The sequence below is a fragment of the Rhizopus delemar genome, genomic scaffold, assembly GCF_000149305.1.
Source record: "Rhizopus delemar RA 99-880 supercont3.2 genomic scaffold, whole genome shotgun sequence".
Taxonomy (NCBI): Eukaryota; Fungi; Mucoromycota; class Mucoromycetes; order Mucorales; family Rhizopodaceae; genus Rhizopus; species Rhizopus delemar.
The window spans coordinates 313,120-334,149 of NW_027137828.1; the positions used below are offsets into that span (position 1 = coordinate 313,120).

At 35.7% G+C, this 21,030-nt stretch overlaps 9 protein-coding genes across 9 annotated transcripts; 6 read left to right on the forward strand and 3 right to left on the reverse strand.

Moving 5' to 3' along the window:
- Positions 1-1,082: 1,082 nt before the first annotated feature.
- RO3G_02337 (uncharacterized protein) lies at positions 1,083-2,814 on the forward strand (the record flags this gene model as incomplete). The annotated part of the gene is made up of 5 exons (XM_067656928.1): positions 1,083-1,258; positions 1,444-1,508; positions 1,554-1,792; positions 1,837-2,301; positions 2,347-2,814. The coding sequence occupies 5 exons, from the start codon at positions 1,083-1,085 to the stop codon at positions 2,812-2,814; spliced, it is 1,413 nt and encodes a 470-aa protein (XP_067513029.1).
- Positions 2,815-3,119: 305 nt separating this feature from the next.
- RO3G_02338 (rac protein) lies at positions 3,120-3,858 on the reverse strand (the record flags this gene model as incomplete). The annotated part of the gene is made up of 4 exons (XM_067656929.1): positions 3,120-3,410; positions 3,460-3,640; positions 3,693-3,764; positions 3,824-3,858. 4 exons carry the CDS (start codon positions 3,856-3,858, stop codon positions 3,120-3,122), a joined length of 579 nt encoding a protein of 192 aa, XP_067513030.1.
- A 2,238-nt stretch (positions 3,859-6,096) lies between these two features.
- RO3G_02339 (uncharacterized protein) lies at positions 6,097-6,477 on the forward strand (the record flags this gene model as incomplete). Its single annotated transcript, XM_067656930.1, has 1 exon — positions 6,097-6,477. One exon carries the CDS (start codon positions 6,097-6,099, stop codon positions 6,475-6,477), a length of 381 nt encoding a protein of 126 aa, XP_067513031.1.
- A 1,815-nt stretch (positions 6,478-8,292) lies between these two features.
- On the forward strand, positions 8,293-8,698 carry RO3G_02340 (uncharacterized protein; the record flags this gene model as incomplete). The annotated part of the gene is made up of 3 exons (XM_067656931.1): positions 8,293-8,464; positions 8,518-8,578; positions 8,659-8,698. The coding sequence occupies 3 exons, from the start codon at positions 8,293-8,295 to the stop codon at positions 8,696-8,698; spliced, it is 273 nt and encodes a 90-aa protein (XP_067513032.1).
- Positions 8,699-9,312: 614 nt separating this feature from the next.
- On the forward strand, positions 9,313-10,122 carry RO3G_02341 (uncharacterized protein; the record flags this gene model as incomplete). The annotated part of the gene is made up of 4 exons (XM_067656932.1): positions 9,313-9,400; positions 9,514-9,849; positions 9,900-9,940; positions 10,078-10,122. 4 exons carry the CDS (start codon positions 9,313-9,315, stop codon positions 10,120-10,122), a joined length of 510 nt encoding a protein of 169 aa, XP_067513033.1.
- A 327-nt stretch (positions 10,123-10,449) lies between these two features.
- Positions 10,450-13,448, forward strand: RO3G_02342 (uncharacterized protein; the record flags this gene model as incomplete). The annotated part of the gene is made up of 5 exons (XM_067656933.1): positions 10,450-11,641; positions 11,689-12,473; positions 12,534-12,598; positions 12,649-13,008; positions 13,061-13,448. The coding sequence occupies 5 exons, from the start codon at positions 10,450-10,452 to the stop codon at positions 13,446-13,448; spliced, it is 2,790 nt and encodes a 929-aa protein (XP_067513034.1).
- Positions 13,449-14,688: 1,240 nt separating this feature from the next.
- On the forward strand, positions 14,689-15,440 carry RO3G_02343 (uncharacterized protein; the record flags this gene model as incomplete). The annotated part of the gene is made up of 3 exons (XM_067656934.1): positions 14,689-14,810; positions 14,872-15,221; positions 15,274-15,440. The coding sequence occupies 3 exons, from the start codon at positions 14,689-14,691 to the stop codon at positions 15,438-15,440; spliced, it is 639 nt and encodes a 212-aa protein (XP_067513035.1).
- Positions 15,441-15,833: 393 nt separating this feature from the next.
- Positions 15,834-17,427, reverse strand: RO3G_02344 (uncharacterized protein; the record flags this gene model as incomplete). Its single annotated transcript, XM_067656935.1, has 2 exons — positions 15,834-17,022; positions 17,075-17,427. The coding sequence occupies 2 exons, from the start codon at positions 17,425-17,427 to the stop codon at positions 15,834-15,836; spliced, it is 1,542 nt and encodes a 513-aa protein (XP_067513036.1).
- A 1,905-nt stretch (positions 17,428-19,332) lies between these two features.
- Positions 19,333-19,692, reverse strand: RO3G_02345 (uncharacterized protein; the record flags this gene model as incomplete). Its single annotated transcript, XM_067656936.1, has 1 exon — positions 19,333-19,692. The coding sequence occupies one exon, from the start codon at positions 19,690-19,692 to the stop codon at positions 19,333-19,335; it is 360 nt and encodes a 119-aa protein (XP_067513037.1).
- Between the last annotated feature and the right edge of the window lie 1,338 nt (positions 19,693-21,030).

Here is a 21,030-nt window from a genome sequence, read left to right on the forward strand (position 1 = left end):
TGTGTTTTGTGTCGAGTCATTAGGACAGAGCGTGATCCGTCTTATATATTGTCTAGACGATATGTATTAGTAGCCAAAGGGAATAAAGATATTGTGAAACAAGTCTAATTTCAATGGAAGAGCTCGGGTTTATCATCCACTGCAGAAAAAAATAAAAAGCGACCTGAACCCTCAAGAAGACACAAGGCATATTCAACACAGTGTCAAATTGAATACATTGTTCTCAAGGATCAAGCAATTATAGAAATCACTTCAAAAGACGTATTCATACAAGCATGAGCACTATTCGATTGTGTGAGATTCATTTTGTAATGGAAAGCAAGAGATTTATGCTGAAGCGATTGTGATAGGCAGATCATCAAAAGAGATCAAAGCAGAGGTTGAAGCTATTCAAAGCAAAGTTAGATATCTAATGTATACTCTGTGGTATGTATACTAGAGGGTTTAAACATGATATCATTGGTTTGAAAAATGTATTAAATGTTTTAAACAATCCCCAAAGGCTTTGTATTGTTCTGGGATCATGCTTCTATTCACAACCCAGTTACGATTTGATAGCTTTTTTTTTAAAAAAAAAAAATACAAGTGCATTCATTGTTATTTTCATCTCTTTCTCAATTCAATCGAGATGTTTTAATTGAAGGTGAGTCTGGTGTCAAAAGAAAGTCTTTTGAGGATGTTCAAACAGTTTTTGCCATGAAAAATGAAATCATGCTTTAAATGAACCCTTAAAGATTCTAGGATCAAGACATTCCGTTGGCTTCTTTGAGAGATGTTTAGTTTTGATAATGTTTAAAATACTCTATTAGCAAACACTTGTTATATTCACCCCAACTTTAAGCCTCTTGTCAATTTTTCGAAAAGGTAGTCCAGCCTGCTTTCTTTTTTTTGAAAAAAAAAAAGAGAGAGAGAGAATCATCAGATTGCGTGATAAGGCCTAGTTGCGCAATCATACATTTAAACTCGCAATCAACATACTTTATCAAAAAGGGAGGTCTGTGTCACGGTAAGATTGGTTCCTTTCATAACGCATCATGAAATGCCTCCTTTCTCTTCCTTTTATTCTCTTAAAAAAATAAATGATGGCTGAAGAAGAAGGAAATCATCTTTTGAGCCATAGTCGTGTGAATTACAATAGCATTGATGAAGAAGAATATGTGTCGAATAGTGATAGTACAGTGACAGCAGATGAAGATGATCCTCATTCTGTCGTAAAGAATAAATTGGGGAATATCACTTTGCCCATGATGGCTACTTGGTAACATCAGCCCCCCCTCTCTCCCCTCTCACACCGATTGATCCCCTCTTTTTTCCTAGTCTTTGTCTAGGTTCGTTTCTGGCTGCGATGGATACATCCATTGTCACTACTCTATTTAATGAAATAGGCACAGAGTTCAAAAGGTAAAGATGAGTCGATAAAGAACAATTGACTTATGCTATTAGTTCTAATCTTTCTGTGTGGATCATGACTTCTTACATGCTGAGTACCTCTGCTGTTCAACCGCTGTGTAAGTTGTATGTGATTTCAAACAATAGCTAACAGACAATAAAAGATGGTAAATTATCAGATATTTTTGGTCGCAAGAATACACTGGTTGCCATCTTGTGCTTTTTCCTTCTTGGTTCATGGTTATGTGGTTTGTCGAATTCAATGGTTCAAATGGGCATCGCAAGATCCATTGCTGGTTTAGGAGGAGGAGGGTTGATGACGATGGCCTCTGTTGTGATTCATGATCTTATTCCACTAAGATCCAGAGGGAAATATCAATCTTATGTGAACATGGCACAAACTGTAAGTGAAAAGAATATAAAGAAAAGATGATTGATCATGAACAGGTTGGTACAACACTGGGTGCTCCCTTGGGAGGTATGATTCATGACACGTTTGGTTGGCGATATTGCTTTTATCTGAATATACCTCCTTGCATGTTTGTACTTTATTGTTATGTTTACAAGTTGGAAAATTATAATCTTCATGATTTAAAGGTGGATGAGAAAAGATGGCAAAAGATTGATTTTATAGGAGCCAGTTTGATGCTATTAGCTAATCTTTCTCTTGTTACCGGTACATCCTTGGGAGGCAATACCCATGCCTGGTCCGATCCTCTGATTGTCTGTCTGCTGTTGTCTTCTGCTGTGTTCTTTGTCTTGTTTGGTATCTGTGAGCTCAATTGGGTGACAAATCCACTTGTGCCTAAAAAGATGCTAAAGAATCGTAATGTGATCTCTGTCTGTTTAACTAATTTTTTCCTTTGTTCATCTACCATGGCCTTTAATTATTTGATACCTCAATTCTTTATGGTAAGTGAAACAAGGCGAGAGGATGGTTGACTGAGATATGGATAGGGAGTGATTGGATACAATGCGTCTTCAGCTGGTGTCTGGGTTTTACCGAGAACGGTGATGGTCGCAATGGGTTGTTGGATAGCTGGAAGATATTTAGGGATGAGAGGCAAATACAAGTACTTTGTTATGTCTGTCATGTTCATTCATGTCTTGACCTCGTTGGGTCTATCCACGTGGAATACGAATACCCCGATTTGGTTTGAACTCTTGTGCCTCAATATCGAAGGTCTGTGCTTTGGTTGTGTATTGGTGGCCACGATGGTTGCTCTTGTTGCTGATATCAATCCACTGGATACAGCATCAGCCACTTCAATGATCTTCCTCTGTCGTTCCATGGGATGGCTTACTGGCAGTACGATGACAGCAGCCATTTTACAAACAGGATTTAAATCAAGCTTGAAACAAACTCTGTCTGGACCAGAAGCATCTCAGGTAAGAAATAAAGAGGGGGGGGGGCAAGGAGGATGAGATACTAAGATAATGTAGATGATCGAATTTGTTCGTACTTCGATATCAAAGATTCGTAGTTTGGATCCCAAAGTACAGTTGGTTGTTATCGCTTCATTACAATATGCGATCAGCAGAGCATTTTTATATGGTGTTGCTTGTTCAATACTTTGCTTTATTTCAACTATATTTATGAGAAATTGTCAGCTATAATGTGTTTTACAAAAACAATGAAAATAAGCAGGCATGTTTTCCCTTTTTAGAACTCGAATTAAATAAACAAAGAAAAAAAAGTGTATTATAAAATAGATGTAAAAAAAAAAAGTTTAAAGAATAAGACAACCCTTCTTTTTAGTTGGTCGAACAGGAGGAGACAAGACGGCTCGGATAGCTTCATCAAATACATTTTTAAGACCTTTTTGAGTGAGTGCTGAACATTCAAGATATTTGACTGCAGAGATTTCTTTTGCCATTTGTAAACCTTGAGCATAAGAAATAGGTGCCATCTTCTTTTCACGAAGTCTGTCTATTGTGTCTTTGTCCTCACGTAAATCAAGTTTGGTACCTACGAGGATGATGGGTATGTTGGGTGCATGATGACTGATTTCAGGATACCACTTTTTATAATCATTAGTATTCTCTTACAATACTCTCGTCATCCCTTACCTTGGTTTTCACATTTTCAAAAGAAGGAGGACTAATGAGTGAAAAACAGCACAAAAAGACATCAGTTTGTGGATAAGAAAGAGGACGAAGACGATCATAATCTTCTTGACCTGCTGTATCCCATAAACCCAAGTTGATTGGCTTTCCATCAACCATCACATTAGCTGAATAATTATCAAAACTATTTATAAAATTCATGAATATTTTTCATGTATTCATCATTCTCTATTTACACAGTTGGTATATATTCACCGGGAAAAGCATTGGTAGTATAAGATATCAACAGACATGTTTTACCAACAGCACTAGTCAAGTTAAAAATGTCAACCTTTTTTTTTTTTTTTTTCTTCTTTCTCTCATTTACCCATCACCAACGACAACACATTTAATAGATTGCATATTGTCCTTGTATAAATATATTTATAAAAAAAAAAAAAAAAAAAAGGAGAGAGAGAGAGAGAGAGAGAGAGACAGAATAAGAGAAAATATAACGTGAAAAAACAAAACACGTGAATCAAAAAAATCAAGTCATTCTCTCTCTCTCTTTTTTTTTTATTTTTATTATTTTTTTGTCTACTTTATTTTATTTTTTTCATTGTGAACAAGTCATTATGCTTATAAATCATATTCAATCGACTTGATCTTGCTTATGAATACTGTTTTATTCATTCTTTTACTACTATTTGTTGTAAAGAATTAAATAATGACTTGAATCTCCGAATATTGTTTAAATTGAACTGCTTTTTTTTTTTTATTTTTTTGCAGTAAAAAAAAAAGTGTTACAATATTAATAATGAAATCTATTTTATGCATGCAAATCATTCTTCTAAACACAACAATTGACTTTGAATTACTGAACAAGTTTTTCATTGTGTATGAAAATGAATCCCCTGAATGATGCAATAATATTAATAATAATTATTTTATATTAAATATGAATATCATTTAAGAGCATCGTACGACACCAACACAATCTCACACACACACACACACGTCAATCGTCTTTTCTTATTCAACTCATTCTTTCCTTGTCTTTATCACTTGTGAATCTCAGTGACACAGAAATCAAATCTATGTTCACCAAGCCACTGTCACTTTCCCCCCTCTCTCTCTCAACAGGATTCATCACGGGTTTACGCGTCAGAAAGCATTTGGGTCATCTCTCACTGACTTGGAGTGAATTGTTACTTTTGAACTTCAGAATGTTAGTCCTAATTGATTTAATGATCTAGTGTATGGTCCTATCCCCTTTCTTATAGACAGTGTATTTGCTATCAGACCAAATGTGAGAGAGAACACGCTCTTTTTCTTTTTAAAATCACCTTTAAATGTTTCAAGGGGTGTTCTTGAAAAGGATCTTGTTTAGATTCAGTCAAATTCTGTTGAACTTTGTGTGCTAGTTGAGACTGTTCATCTTGTTTAGATGTTGAATCGTGTTTCCCCTCATTTTTACATCATCATCCTCTTGAAAACAACTTGATCATTCACCTTCAAATCTTACATCATCTGTACTACTTTTGGTGCTTTGAATTCTATCGTTTTATATAAAAGACAGGATGACAATAAATTGAATGCTATTTTTAATACCCAAACAACCTCACACAACCAATGCAAGTCATGTCTACCTTAGTCATCCTTCACAGAATGGAAATTGAACATTCTTTTCGCAGTTTAATCATCTGACTTTCTCTTTCAATAAAAGCTGACGATTTTAGCTTGCATGAACCTTTGTGGAGCTATCGTGACTTAAAAAGGAGAAGAGTGTTGGAGGATGATTGACAAAAGGAAGGAGAGGGATGATGACTATAGTTTATTAGAAAGGCTTTTGCTGATTTACAAAGATTTATTACTGCCCCTAAGACCTCTATAAGGTTTATGCCGGCAAAACTGTACTTCATTGAATTAAATACAAGTGATGATCATGCTTATTTACTTTAATACTTGAATAGGGTCCTGCTTTTCAAAAAGGGTTTATCCTCACTGTTCTTGATCTGTATTTGTGCTGTGTGCATCCAAATATACACTGAAGAATAACTTTTAAACTAAATCATGACGCCTCTCTCTTTCTCTCTCTCTTTGGTATAGGCAGGAAATAGAATTTTATGTCATCCAAGGAGATCCTTTTTTTTTTCGCGCGTTTATTAAGGAAAAAATAAAACTAGTTTTTAAATGACAATTCTAAATAGGATGAATAAGAAGGAAAAAAAAAAGATATATGATGACGAAAGGGGAAAGAGAGAATATTTTTGTAAAGGAGAACAAAGCGAATGCTATTTCTCATTGTATTTATCTTTTCTTTCATTAAACAAAACTCCTTATGACTTACATAGGAAAGTGGCGCAAAGTGATGTCTAGTAAAAATCGTGCTTTTTGCAAAATAGGAGGAAATCAAAGGGTAATCAACAATAAATTTATTTAGGAGAAGGATTTAGATTTGAAACAATAACCAGCGAAAAAGGATGATTGTTTAACTTCAAAAAAACGTGTCTCTCTCTCTATCTCTCTCATTTTTTTTTTCTTGCAGAGAGTTCATGAGCGCCAAAGCTTATTTGATTTTTCCGGTATATATAAAGTCGCCCTTTTTTTTTTTTTTTTTTTTCTATATTTTTCATCTTTTTCTTTATACAACTTTTAACAATGCTTCAATACAAAAGACCTTCATTTTATCATCGAATTTTAAAAAACACGCCATTCATCACACGTAAATCAGGATATCAAAGAAATGAAATTGTACCTTGCGATGATGATAGAACGCTGTGTGAAAAGCCAATGGATGTAGATCAAAGTACGTTATATGAAGAAACAAAGGAAGTGAAATGGTCGTGTTTTGATGATCATGGCTTAGTGGAAGAGGAAGATATAATGGATGATATCGTATCATCTTATGCTTCTACATTGGATAAATTAACTGGCAATTGTCCTAAAGAGACGCGTAACACGGCCGTACTGATCGTTTTATCTCCTTCTGCTTTAACAGCTGGTACGATTGCAAGACAAAGAAGAAGAATGCATAAATAAGACTTGTTTGTTTATTCTATATGCTTATACCAATATTTATATACCATCTTTTATTTATTCCCTTCTCTTCTTCCCTTCCTTTCGTATGTACACAATATTCTAATAAAAAGATGTTTTTGTATGTGACATATACTACACTTGTTTCATGTGGCTGAATAACTAAATAAGGTTTGCACACAAGCTCATCTCAGGGGATGTTCATTTACACAAGTCATACACAATATCCATTTATGAAGCTGGAGACCGCGATCGATCATCAAAAAGAAGGAAAAGAAATACAAGGGGCTAGGATCGTAAGCTTTGGATATGAACTGTGAACTTTTAATTTCTTTTAATAGAACAAAAGCATGTAAATTATTGAAACTATAAAAACATGTGTATTCTCTGTACCTTTCACTGCTTGTTTCACTACAAACTAAAAGATAAAATCACAAAGCTTTTTTAAAACCTCATATTCAAGCAGTGAATGAAGCCAATTTCTGCTCAGGATGACATCTACTCTATTGGTACTACTTGCCATTTTTGTAAGATCATAATCCCTCCCCTCTCTCTCTCTCTTCCTCTGTTTCAGTCGTATTCAGCTTTGTTTGCATAGTTTTTGAAAATAGGTTGGTTCATTTTGTAAAGTATCATGTGGGGATGGTAGGGTTGGGAAAGATACTAAACGACCATCCGTTCGTGTTGACCTCCCTTTCTTGATCAAATTACTTGTCAAATGACTCAACTAATTCATCCCTGCTTTGGCAGTGGTGTCGTTAGCGTCAAAGGCGGTTATTCGACATTTTGCTATCAAAAGGAATACAAGCTGATGTTACTCTAGTAAAACTATTCTGTAGTCATCCCGGGCTAGTATGCAAATTTGTCCTTCATCGCTGTGAATGTAGAAAGTCAGTACAAAAGTCAAGCTTGTATAAATGGACAAGGAAAATGGATGGAACGCCAAGGTAGAGTATGAAAAAATTCGGTTTTTTTAATTGTGTCAATAATGAATTTACAAGTACAATTGATTAATCATAAAGAGACAGCAGATCAATTTTCTCCATAATTTGACCATGTGATTGTCTTCTGTTATGGTGGCTTTATAGTGTGACAGAATGACTCTTTTAAGGAATCGTTCAGAGACTATAATTTGTATCAAAAGACAGTTCAAACGATGATGCAATGATTTTCAATTGTTATTTACATGACTTCAGCTCAATTCAGCTCCCCTTCCCCCTTCTTCTCTCTCTTTCTCTTTAACAATAAACGAGCTGAGGGGCACCAAATTGCTAAAAAGCCCTATCAAAGATCATGTCTTTCTTTACCAGCCGCACGAGAATACGATCAGAATACAATTATAGTCTTTTGAAAACAAAACCTAAACAGTCATTGGTGGCCCAGGATGTGTTGATCTCGAAAGAAACAAAGGTTTATTTATCTTTATTGAATTACATGTTTCCTTTCCCCAGGCACCAAATAAAGAAGAGAAACTGGCAAAAAGGAAAAGATGATGAAGAACAGTTGAAGTCGGAAAAAAAGAAGGACGACTTATCGTTTTATTTGTATGACAACTGCCAAGTTGCATAAAGTATGTATGTTTATAAGGATTAATAGGATAATTGAATCAATCCAAAGCAATTGGCATGAAGTTTTGGCTTCAACCTTTCCTCTAGTTCAAATAATTGGACCGCCTTCAACCGTTTCACAACAAAGAATGGAAAGAGTGTATGCAACATGAAAATGGTGTGTGTGTGTTGTGTGCGGATTTTTTTTTTTAAAAAAAAAAAAAGGATGCAAAAATAACTTGGATTATTTTCTTTTTCCGATTGACTCAAAATGGGCTTCAACAAGGAACGTTCGTTGACCAGTGCAGAAATTGCCTGTTTTTTGACAGGCGCAGCAGCTATGCTTATGGGATATTCAGTTTATTCACACTTGAAATCCGTACAAGATTCAAATAGTCAAACGAAAAAAAGCTCGAATAGATTAGAATCAAAGATTGAAGACTGTAATAAAATAAAGCACAAATCCAACTGTATACATTAATTTGTTTGTGTATAGCAATCAGCTTAAAGTCATTAGCCTATTTAATGCAATCACCAAATGCCAACATTCAAAGCAGGTAAACAACAAGCAACCACATACAAAAAAAAAAAAAAAAAAAAAAAAAAAAAAGGGAAATGAATCAACATATCTTGTTAGTGCGGCAAAAATCATACTTGAAAGAGCCATGTCAGGTTAGGAAGCACATTCAAACAGACAAAAACAAGAGACTAAAAACATTGAAAGCTTCACAGTTATCCAATATCATATTAGCATGCAGCGAAGATCAACCAATGGATATCAGATCAAAATCGCTTTCTTCACTTCAATTATTAACTAGAAAAGGTAGCTGAATCCACTTGTTGTATCTGCAGATTGCTAACGTTTAAAAAGAGGGCAATAAGGCTGCATTATTAGAAGCAGGAGCGTTAAATGTGCTGGTGGATGCCTTGAAATGTACAGATCCAGAAATGAAAGAAGTAACTCAACGTTATGTGGCTGTTGCTATATGCGATTTGATCCAAGGAAGCGGTAAATAGAAAGTAAGAGTAGATTTGCGTGTATTGATGACAAGTAGATATCAATAAATATAAAATCATTGGGCTGGGCGTATTGGATTCTATCAAGCGTATATTGACATCAACAGAGATTAAAAATAATGAATTAAAATATTGGACGCTCATGATTTTATATCAAATTTCTCTTAGTGGTAAATCACAATCACCTCATACCCTCCTCCTATTTTATTAATAGACATCAGACCCTTTACCCCATATCTTGGTTGAGAATGGATTTGTTAGCTTATTGGCCAAAATGGCTCGTTTGACATTCGGTAACACAAACATGCCTAAATTTTGTATGCAGAGTCTAGTCAGAATCACAGCCAATGTGGACGTTGCAGGTAATGAACGGTATATTCATCTACGCATATGTAAATAACAAACTTCCTCTTCTGTTTTGTGATTTTAGAGGCCAAAAGTATTTTGATAGAATTATTGGATTACAACATATTAGAATTGATTTCAATCTGTCTTCGAGGCGATGATGTCGAACTTATTTATTGGGCAGCAGGATTAATGCATGAATTTGTTATAAAGGATGTAGCGGCAGATAAGTTTAGACAGATCAAAGGAATTCATACAATCCTTTCTAGTTTATTATCAGCAGAAGAAATGTATATTTCTCGTGTCATCTTGAGAACAATCAAGTTTATGGCCTATGGTCAAGATAAATTCTTGCAAGAAATGGTACGTTCAGGCATGGTCAAGAAAATCATGCATTGTTTGTCTTTGAACGATGAAGATATAAGGCAGTGGGCTATCTTGTGTATTCATGTCGTTGCTGGTCAAGGTAGATAGATAGTCGTCACAGTTGTCACTCTGTATTTATCTTGTTTATAGTTGAATCACATCAAGATATTATTACTGCTTCTGAATTTGAGGTATTATTAGAACTAGGCTCATCATCAAAAATGAAGGTGGCTATTTATGTCTCTGACATTCTTTCACTTATTTGTTGCATAAGTAAAACGAAAAAAAAAATGGCATGGAGAAGATGGACTAACTGTTGTGGATATAGCAAGTAACTCTACATACTTGGATCCACATATTAAATCACTTTTAAAAACATTAAATGTGTTACTATTGGAAGGGGAGGCAGATGTACAATACAATGCTGCTGGTGCCATATTCAACATCATGACAACTAATGGTAGGCTAAAACAAAATGAGAATAAAAGAATTGACAGTTTGGTTAGCTCCCTTTGCAAATAAGGTACGACAAATGTGTTTCAAGAACCTGTTGTCGATGTCTACCACATCCACTAATGAAAGGGTTCGAATGATTTGTACAAAAGGAGCAATGATGGTGGTAATTAAAAGTAAAAAAAGCAAAACAAATGATAACTGTTCATGGCTCACAATCTGACTTTGTTCAAATACAGATCGTTATATGGTATTTCAAATCAATAGCCAGGTGACAGATCCTTTGATAGAAACAGTCAACAGTATCTCCCGACTCATTTTACCCGTCATGATCAGTCAAGTACTCACCAGCTCAGTCAAGAACAGCAACAAGTCCAACAATGATACAGCAGAAGACAATGATGATCACATATTGACACATACTGATTCGGATGAAGAAGATTTGCCTTTGCCTCGGGACAGTGATTATATTGATGTAACGGAGCAAGGCACCATCACCAATGCCTCTCGATTGGATCGTGTCTTGAAGGATCGTGAGAGAGCCAAAAAGAAGAAACAGAGCAACCACTCTAGTACTAGTAGTAGGAGTAGCAGCAGTAGCAGCAGTAGCACAAGTCATCCCACACGAAATGATACAAAAGACGGAGATACCTCTTACTTGTTCAATACCAACTTGTCCGTCAAGGAACGGGACTCGCTGTTCAAAAAGTTTGAAGTCCCTACCATCACCCGCAACCAGTTAGCCTGTGCTCTGACAGCACTCAATATCTTGTTGGAGAATGAACAAGTGATCGGTAGTGTCGTAACGGGCAAGCACAGCAGCCACCATATGATGGACATGATGGATGATGTCATGATGGATTTTGACGAGCTCGAAGGTGCCTCTACCGTCTACAGTCGCTTAAATCCTGGTCGACACGGACGGCTGACGAACATGACGCTCTACTCGGCCGAGAATGTCTCGTTGATCCTGCCCGAGTCTATTCGACAGGCGACGGAGCACTTGGTCTATTTGATGATTTATCCCGCCTTGGAAGATTGGGCTGACAGTTGCTGGAGTCAGTACCCGTTGAGTAGCTTGACCGAGTCAAGAGCAGGCGAGTTGTATAAGGATGTCTTGCAGTGGATTTATAAGTTTAGTGAATCACCAAAGAAAATCAATTCAAACAACAAGTTTACAAAAAGATTTCATTTTCATAAAGTACAGAGTAGTGATACCACCAGCAGCAGTAGCAGTAGTGATGACGACAGTAGTGACTCGGAAGATGATGATCAGTTCTTTTCGGTTTATGCAGAAAAGAAATCCAGCAAACAAAGAGGACCATTCGATTTTGATGAAACATTGACGAATCAAAGATCTACAGGCTATAGTGGCTCAAAATATTACAGTGGATTCTCTAGGCGTGCACTCGTCTTGCTTCAATCCTTGACGCGTTATGGTAATAAGATAAAAAGAAAGAAAATAGAAAATCTGATAATTATGTAGCTTCTGTAAGACAATACCTTGTACAAGACATGCAATTCATCAAAATTCTTTTATACCTACTCGAAGCAGATAGCAAATTTGCTGATCGTATCATGACCTGTCTCGGTGCTCTCTTTGCACACGATCCACACATGATGATACCCGAACATCAATTCCAAATACTTGCCATCCTCGTATGGCATAGCATCCTGTTTACTAACAACAAATCCTTTTACTTTTACAGTCGATTCGTCTTGACCTATTGCTCTCGATCCATCACGACCAAGATCAACAAGACCACGCCACCTTCCAACATGATCAACAACTCTGCCTTTGTCGAAATCGATCTCGTCTCACGTTCCAAGTTTTGCTTTATTAATTATGAGTCCTGCCTTCACGTACGAAATGACTCTTGGACCTTTGAGACCGTGCGTGCGACGCATGCTATACCAGTCACGAGTCATCTGGAAAGAGGCATGCCGCGCAAGTATGCGTATGAAGTCATCCTTCACTCGGGTGGGCTGATGCAGGTCGGATGGGTGACGGATCATTTCGAATTTGATCCGGAAGGTGGAAAGGGTGTAGGAGATGATGTACATTCGTTTGGATATGACGGATCGCGCGCAAAAAAGTGGCATGGGAAATATTCAAACATGAGGACCACCACGTATGGTATGATCTGGAGAGAAGGTGACGTTGTGACGTGTGCAATGGATCTGGATGAAGGCGAGATGCGCTATTATCTGAATGGGACAGATATGGGTGTAGCTTTCTTTGGTATACCCGCCAATCGTTCTTGGTATCCTGTAAAGTGAATCAAGAAGAATTGGAAAGGAAGAAAACTAATTCTTTTTTTTTTTGCTTAGGCCGTTTCTCTTGCGACAGGACAACAATGTAAACTTCAATTTGGTGGGGCAACTGATCCATTAAAGTAGGTGATAACTCCCAGAGGAGAGATGGATAATATTAACAGGTTATTAGGTATTTACCCGAAGGTTATATGCCAATTGCAATGCTAGCCAGCCAGTCCTTATTCAACATGGAATTACCACCACCTCGTATTCCAAAACAATCCAGTTTAGAAGAAACGGATATTGCTGATTTATCCAAGGCAATGGAGCAAATGAGTGTCAAGTCCCCTAATCCTAATGGAGATGGCAATGTAGAGCCTAATTTGAAGCCGATTGACTCGATTGAACCCATTCAGGATATCTCAACGCGTCCACACCAATTTACATTTTATTTCATGAAGTCAAACCAACACGAACAAAATTCTTTAGCTTCTATTTATTATGAAGCCTGTATTGGATTCTCAAGAAAGGATGCATTATCATCAGATAGGTAATCTCTCCTTGTTTTTATTCCTTTGCAGAAACTGACTGATGATGAACAGTGCAATGTTGACCTTTGGCTTACAAAGCCTAGACACCTTGATCTATTTTGAATACAACAAGACAGAAAAGAACTTGACTTTTGTGATTGGCTCTGACCGATCTGAACCTTTTGAATTTGAAATCAGGGATGGCGACAAAGTAGGCTTACTTTATTTGAGCGAAACCAACGCGTTTGGAATCACATTGAATGGCGTCATTCAGTTCTTTATTTATGTGGGCAAAAGCACTCTGATAGAACCTTACTTTCCTTTTGTGACCGGGTCTATCAAGAGCGAAGTCAACTACGGTGAAGAACCCTTCAAATGGGCATTTGCTAATCATCCAACGAGCAAACAGCATCGGTCGAATTATTTGTATAAATTAATTGGAAAAATATCCAAATTTTAGAATAAAAACGTGTTTAAGGGCATCAATCAGAGAATTCAAGCGATCATCTACATACACTTTAGGAGGGAACCCTTAATTGACAAAACTCCCTCTTTATTACCGAATGGACAGAAACTCCTGTGTTTACTAAAATACAATGCCTTTTTAGTCTGTAAGGGAACAAGCGAGAGACCAAGGGAGGGTTTATGAGTGTATGCTTGATGAGATTAATTAAAAAAGAGGGGGGGATGAGGAAGGGAAAGAGCAGTAACCATATGCGTCCCGATATAAAGGGCTTATCTGTGGTTGAATCCATATCAGAGAATTGCTAACTCAATCAATTTACAATTCGTTTAAAGTATCTATGAAAAAAGAAAGCGTTACAAACTTAGTATGCACAAAACAAGTTATTGTATTAAGGCTATAAAATCATACATGTATATATCTAGCCATGTGCTATCAAAAAGATGAGATCAGCTCAGGGTATATTTTGCACTTTTCCTTTTTACCACAAAGAGCATTTTATCCATTATTAGCAAACAATTCAATAGAAAAAGAGAAAGATGCTTTCAAGCGTATAGTTAAATTCAAATAAAAAGAACTCTCACTTGCCCTTTCAGTAAAATCTTTTTTAACAAAAAGTCGAATGACTTTAGATTTCACCAACTCAAAGCAGAATTGCGCGCAGCAGAAAGAATTAATAAAGTTCTTCTCAATTACATCACCCTTAAGTTGTATATGCTTCAACTTTATATTTCTCGGTTACATTTTAATGCCAAGGAGAAAGGAACAAGAAGAAAAACGGAAACTCAAAGGAGACATGTTTTAGTCTGTTCCTTTTTCCTTTTTATCCCACACGTACATACCCAAATAGCAAGAAATAAACGCCATTGTATACTCCTTTCATTTTACTCTATTAGGTTAAATAAGAAAAGAGAATAGGCTTTTTAATATATCCAACTATAAACTTTATTTGCAAATAAAATCAATTCTTAATAGCATAAATAAAACTTTTCAAGGGGGTTTTTTGTTTGCTACTACAGCCAACTGATTCTTTCTCGAGGTTAAATCTATGATGACAAACGTGAATCAGTCAAACTAATCCTCTTATTATTATGCACATTCTTTATTAACAATTGTGGAGAAATTATGCGCTTTCTGTTGTACAATTAGCATTCATTGTGCAAATAATGGCCTCACTTCTCGAGTGGAAAATAAGCCACAGCTCTTTTTTTCTTTTCTTTCTTTTCCCCTTTTTGACATGTTTACAGACGAAAGAGAAGACACATTAAGAGAAGTGGCTGCACTTGGTAACATTAAAGCAGTCTTACACTTTGCGCATTCTGGTGTCAATGTCAACTCACAAAACAAGATGAACGGATGGTGTGTAAATGCAGTAGTCTGTACATGTTGCAACAAAGTAAACTCAATTTTTGCTTCTTAGGACAGCGTTGCATTGGGCAGCTCATCGAGGTCATGAACATGTGATCACTGCTTTATTAAGAAGTGGAGCTGATCCTTTAATCAAAACACATAAAGGGCAAACTGCTTTTGATTTAGCGATAAAACATGAAGCATGTGCTGCTCTTTTGACAAAGGCTATCGATAACCCTCCAGAGGTGGCTGTTGGACCTGAGCCTGAGTTACCAATTCTTCCAACTTATATGAAGAATCCTGATCTTGAAAAGACCTGGTTGTTACCTGATGAGTTTAGTGAAAATAAAATAGAAAATGTATTGAGAAAACAAAAGGTACAAGACGCATTAAACAATAATAGTATACCAGTAAAGACAGGTAAATAAAATAGTTAGATAAGGGTATAGGATTGCTTATCACACTATAATAGAGCAAAAGAAAGAAGAAGAGAAGGAAGAAAAGGAAGTTTTAATTTATTTATCTGCACGTAAAGATGATAGTTTACTTGGTTCAATTTATTCAAGTAATCAATCAATTGAGTCTGCCATTGAGCAAATCAAACAAGTAAATACGAGTGATAATGAAAAGTGCTGTTGATTAACAAATACAAAAAAAATAGGAGATTGATGGATTACCTGATCAATTTGGTGTAGTGCGTCATAATGGTAAAGTCAGTATTCCCATTAATCCAAAGCAGATGAGCAAAAGATTATTTGAGTTATTTAGATCAGAAGAGGACGTGTTGGTCATTGTGCCTTTATCCTAAATAATAAACTGTATATTGACACGATCCAATCAATGTGTATTTTCCATTGAACGGTTTCAATTGGAGATGAAGGGTTCAGAAGTTACCTTTGTCTTTAGTTATAAACCAAGATTAAAATAGAAGGCGCCTTCACTAATACTCAAAATATAAAGTGTATTTTATTGGGTAAGAACAAAGGTTTCCCTTGAAGGAAAGAAAGCCACAGATAAATAATAAAATCATGTTTACGATCGAATGGTTACTTTTTCCTGTTGTCCTTGTTGTTCTACAGAGGTATTTGCCATTTTAGTTTGACGGCGAAAGGAAATTAAATCTACATTATTATCTAAAGCAGCCAATGAACTTGCTATTCTATCATTACTGTTGGCTACAGAGTATTGTAGGCAAGACCCACTTTGACTACGTCCTCTTTGTTTGATAGAATTACTACTGTTGGATCGAATGAAGTTTGAAATGCGTTTAGTAACAGATGCACTTGATGATGCACGGGGCCGCTGATGATCTCTTTGCATGGTAGGGAGCGCAGGTAGACTAGGCTTGCTCTTCAGGCGAGAGATGGGTGTAGAGGAGGAGGGCAAAGAAAAGTAATCGACTGAATGTTCAGATTTAGGTGTAGATACAGTGGGTGGAGTAAAATAACCAAGGCTGCTGCCACTATCACTGTAAGTACGGAATCGACTAATAGAGATATCTTCATTTAGACCATCAGTATCAATCAGATAATTCTGTTTGGCGGTAGTATGTGCTGTCTCTGGTTTTTCTGAAAACATTGCCAACAGTCTATCCTTGTCATCAGTCCAGTGAGCAGAACAAAGAGTGTATTCAAGTGCCATTGTGTTCCTTGCGATTCTTTCTATATATCGAACGCGTGTCACACAGCTATCAAAATAAGGTCCCTGACAATAAGAACATTTTTTTGCGCTGGCCAAATAGTCCTTGATGTGTGTTGTAAGATAATTCGGAATTTCTAATTCGTGTCGAACAGCAATTCGAGCACAGGTTTCTAGCAAAGAAGGAGGATCATGACATAGATTATAAGTGTATTCTTCTTGAAATTCGCAACCTTCTGTCAATAGTTTTCTGAGTGTAGGTAGTTTGGCCACTTCTGCCGGTAGGGTGCGTAAGGGGTTGAATGATACATTGAGAGAGACAAGGTTAGATAACTGGGATAGTTCTGTTGGAAGGGAGGTGATTTGATTGTTATTGGCAACAATAATAACGAGCTTTTGTAATTGACCGATGGATGATGGAAGTGTCTTTAATTTGTTTTCACTGATATTGAGTGCTTTTAATTTTGAAAGAAAAGCGATGGTATCTGGTAATTCATTTATCTTGTTGTTTGATACATTGAGTACAGTAAGGTTTTTTAAGTAACCTACTTCTTTTGGAAGTTCAGTCATTTGATTGTTTGACCTACATAACGTAATTAATATGCTACCGGTTAATAATACAAGTAATAGCTTACAATATTAATTTATTTAAATTGTCAAGGTATCCAATCGTTGCACTTAGCTTGATTAAGCATTTATTTGATAAATCCACTGACATTGAAGGTCCTAATAATGCTCTCCTTGTTGGTGTTACTTGATTTAAGGTAAGTGTGGACCAGCCTTCTACATCCTCTTGTTCTTCCTCTACTAATTCAAGTAATTCAGTTTCCATGGGATCTCTTTCCGCACTATTGTAGTGAACTAGATCGGGATAATAGGTCTGGTCGATATATTCTAAATCTTCTGCCAAGTCTTTTCTGACCAATGAAAGTCTCTTTTGTCCTTGACAAGTGGAACATCGTTCACCGATATATGAAACAATCATCATTTTTCCTTGTTTCGAGTTACATTGCTTACATACTGTTTGTAATTGATATAAATGTGGATTGGCTAATACAAAATCCTCTTGTTCTTCTTCATTTTCTTTATTTTCCTTTTGTTCATTTAATTCTTGATTGATGTATCCAAATGCTAATTCTGAGTGTGCTTTACTTGTTTGTTGCCCCATTATATTTTGATGAGATGATGATGAAAAAAAAAGGAGAGGTAAATTGCTAAAAGAAAAGGAAAGGAAAGTAAAATGATCAAAAAGTTAGTTCCTCAAAAAAAAAAAAGGAATAATTTCCAATTATAGTTTATCCCGACTACCAATGATTTAAAGCAACTTTTTTTAGAGCATAAATTAAAGTTCAGGCGCTTTTCTTATTTGATACTTTGGTTAGTGTTTCCAAAGAAATTGGCGAATTTCCTGAAAGGTTAAGCGCACACAAAAAAAAAGGTGATAAACATCCTTAAAATATCACTAGAATTCTTCTATACGTGTAATTCTTGATAATACTAGTATGATCACTTTATGGATGATCTCTACTCAAATAATCATCTCTTTCTATCTGGGAATTGCTATCAAACCGGCTGAATACCTCAATCCGCAAGAACTTGCTAACCACAACCTTACAGAAGCACTCGAATATAGACATATTTACCTCCACTAGCACCAATTATATATGTATTTACCAAGCTGCCTTTCACTAGATTCTATTTAACAAATGATCCGAATCCAGATGACGTATGGTTTGACAATCAATAGGTTCATTAGCTTATAAAGGTGTCCAAGGAAAGATAGAGCTATTATCCTCGCAAAATATGCGGCGTTTTAGTTAATGACTCTACCAAATTCATTTATCATCTATTCTGGCTATCTTCAACGTGAGAACGAATACAGATACTCTAAGTGTAATGCCTATTCCATTCATTTTTCTTAATAACCTCATTCTTTTCTTATAGGACTAATGTCTCTTATGCAATACAGTCGCCACTATTATTGTTTTAAACTATTCAAAACATCTCTATGGAAACTTATGCTTTCTCTAATAGAAATATTAGAATTGTAATCATTCTTTCACTAGAGGCAATTCTTCTAGTAGAGCTTATAACAGCAATCGCTGTATATCAATTTAAAACAACTATCCTATTGCCACCCAACAAGCTCTATCTGATGCTTTCTAATTATTACAAAAGAACAAATTTATTGTACATGATGGAGCCTTGGTTAACAATCTGGTAGAAAACCAAAATTATGGCCTGACCTCAATCTTTCGTCACCTTATTTATTTTTCACTCCCTTTTCTATCGTTAACCCTAAAGGAGACTTTAATTTTTTTTCATAATTATAATTGAGCTTGTTTGGGCGAATCGTCCTATAAAAATGTTGTTCCGTTAGGCTTTCCTTTTAATAAAATCTAATATTTAAACAAAGTTCTTTTTTTCTTTTTGGAAAATCTATAAATTTCTTTAGAAATTGTAAACATTAGAGCTCAGAAGAAGCGTTCTTATTCAATTGCAATGAGAAAGCATTGATAGACGAATGAAAAAGCCAAGTATTGCTCACGTATAGCCCAAACAGATGGAAAATATAAATATTTAGTAGAATTTGATCCAAAAAGATAACCAACGTAACTCATGAAAACAATATCCTACTTTTGAGCCTTTCACTTTTTTGAGTACTTGTATTGGCATAGTTTGCTAGTATTATAAGAATTCGTTTATTCAGCAGCGAGACAAGATTCTCTCCAGTAAGCCATATTTGGCTAAAGATCGCTCTCTAAAGCGTAACTGAAATTAAAACACTGAGAGTAGGGCTAATGCCTTTCACGTCAAACGCAATCATGTAACTGCAATTAAGGTATTTTTTTCAAGAGCAAATCCAGTCAGTGAACTTTATTTTCTATACATGCTACAGATACACGCCATTTTCTTCTTTTTCTTCCCGTTTTTTCTCTGTTTGAAGCTGTTGAGCATGCTGTTCTCGGAATTCTTTAATGTTGCTTCCAACTTCTCTCCAAGCTGCTTCACCCAATCGTTCTCTTATCACTGCTAGTGTCAAGTTGACCTGTTTTTCTTTTCTTTGGATTAAGTCTTGGTTTTCCTGAATTGCCTGAATCAAGTCAAGATCGTTTTGTTCTTCATTAAACTCTCTCATTTCTTGATTTGATTTCAAGAGGTGAGCAATTGTATTCTGAACTTCTGAAATTTCCGAAATTAAGCTACTAGGTGGTAATTCACTTAATGCTTTTCTTAATTGTGTGGTATCCATGTTTATAAAAGCAGGAAGAAGAAAAAACTTTTTTGGTGCATGAAATTGTAGTTTCGAGTCACGCAAAGTCTTTGGTAGAAATATAGGTACAGTCATTCCACCGTCAATTGGGCAGCTTTTTGAAAATAGTGGTCGGACTTTAGAGAAAATTTATTGCTTTTTCTAGATTAGCCTAGTCCAAAAAAAGAAAAATTGTTACTCACTGAACCAGATTAGGAAATTCATTTCGACCAAACTGGCTCTCTCTTTCAACTTAATCGGTCAAGCTTGTAAAAGTTCCTCTTTATTTAAACATCTTTAAAAAAATGATTTATAGTGCCTTAACCATCCTTGACAGTTTTCATCCATAATAGATTTCCATCTTCTTCAATTCTAGTGATCAAACTGTCTTGGTCAGTCACTGGAGACCTTATAATAATCCTAATCTTTACCCAAAAATCTTCAATTGGATTTAAGAAAGGAGAATATGATAGCAGATATATCATCTTATATCCTGTTCTTTCTAATTTTTCTATAATCGTTTTGGGTTTATTGACAAGAGCGTTATCAAGAGCTAAATGACATCCTTTCAGATTATTATGATTTAAACTACCTATTACACCAATCAAGAAAGCCATAAGTTTCCTTTCATTTTGTCCTAGTTTTTGTTACTTTAAGCTCCAGGTTAATAGCGTCAAGAGAACAAATAGCACCAGGTATTGAAACAGAAGGGCTTCTAGTTATTACAACCACTACTTTAGCCAGTTCTTCCTTTTTGGATCTTCCTTGATTTCTTACTGTATGAAGATTAAATCCTAACTTGTCAGTAAATATGCAGTTTTGCCTAAAACTGAAATTAGGATCTGCCAACCATCTTTCAACTGTTTCTTTTCACATTTCAATAAATTTAGGAGAATTCCACTTGGCAGCGATCTTTGTTGTTGTTTTTTTTTTTTTTTTTTTTCTAAGTGACCGCACATTTCCCTTTTAAATGATTGTGTAGAGTCGTTTTTGAAATACTCAGGCCCTCAAATGATGAGCACAAGCTCACAACTAATTGATCCAAAGTTGAAATAGGGTTTTTATCAATAAGATCAACAAGGAACGCACTGCACTCTTTAAAAAGCTTGCTACCATGTTAATTTTTTTCAAGACTTGATTTTCATCTTATTTATATTTTCCTCTTCCTTTGCTACTTTTCTTGCAGGTTCTATTCAGGTTTTTAAAATTGAAGCAAGTATTCAATATTTTTCACCTACTTTTTTGTGATTGAGCCTAGTAAATAAGTATGTCTGTATGGCCCGATCCTTTTCTCTTTTAGTGTACTACTGATAATCTTCTTTTCGGGTGGTTGTCTTG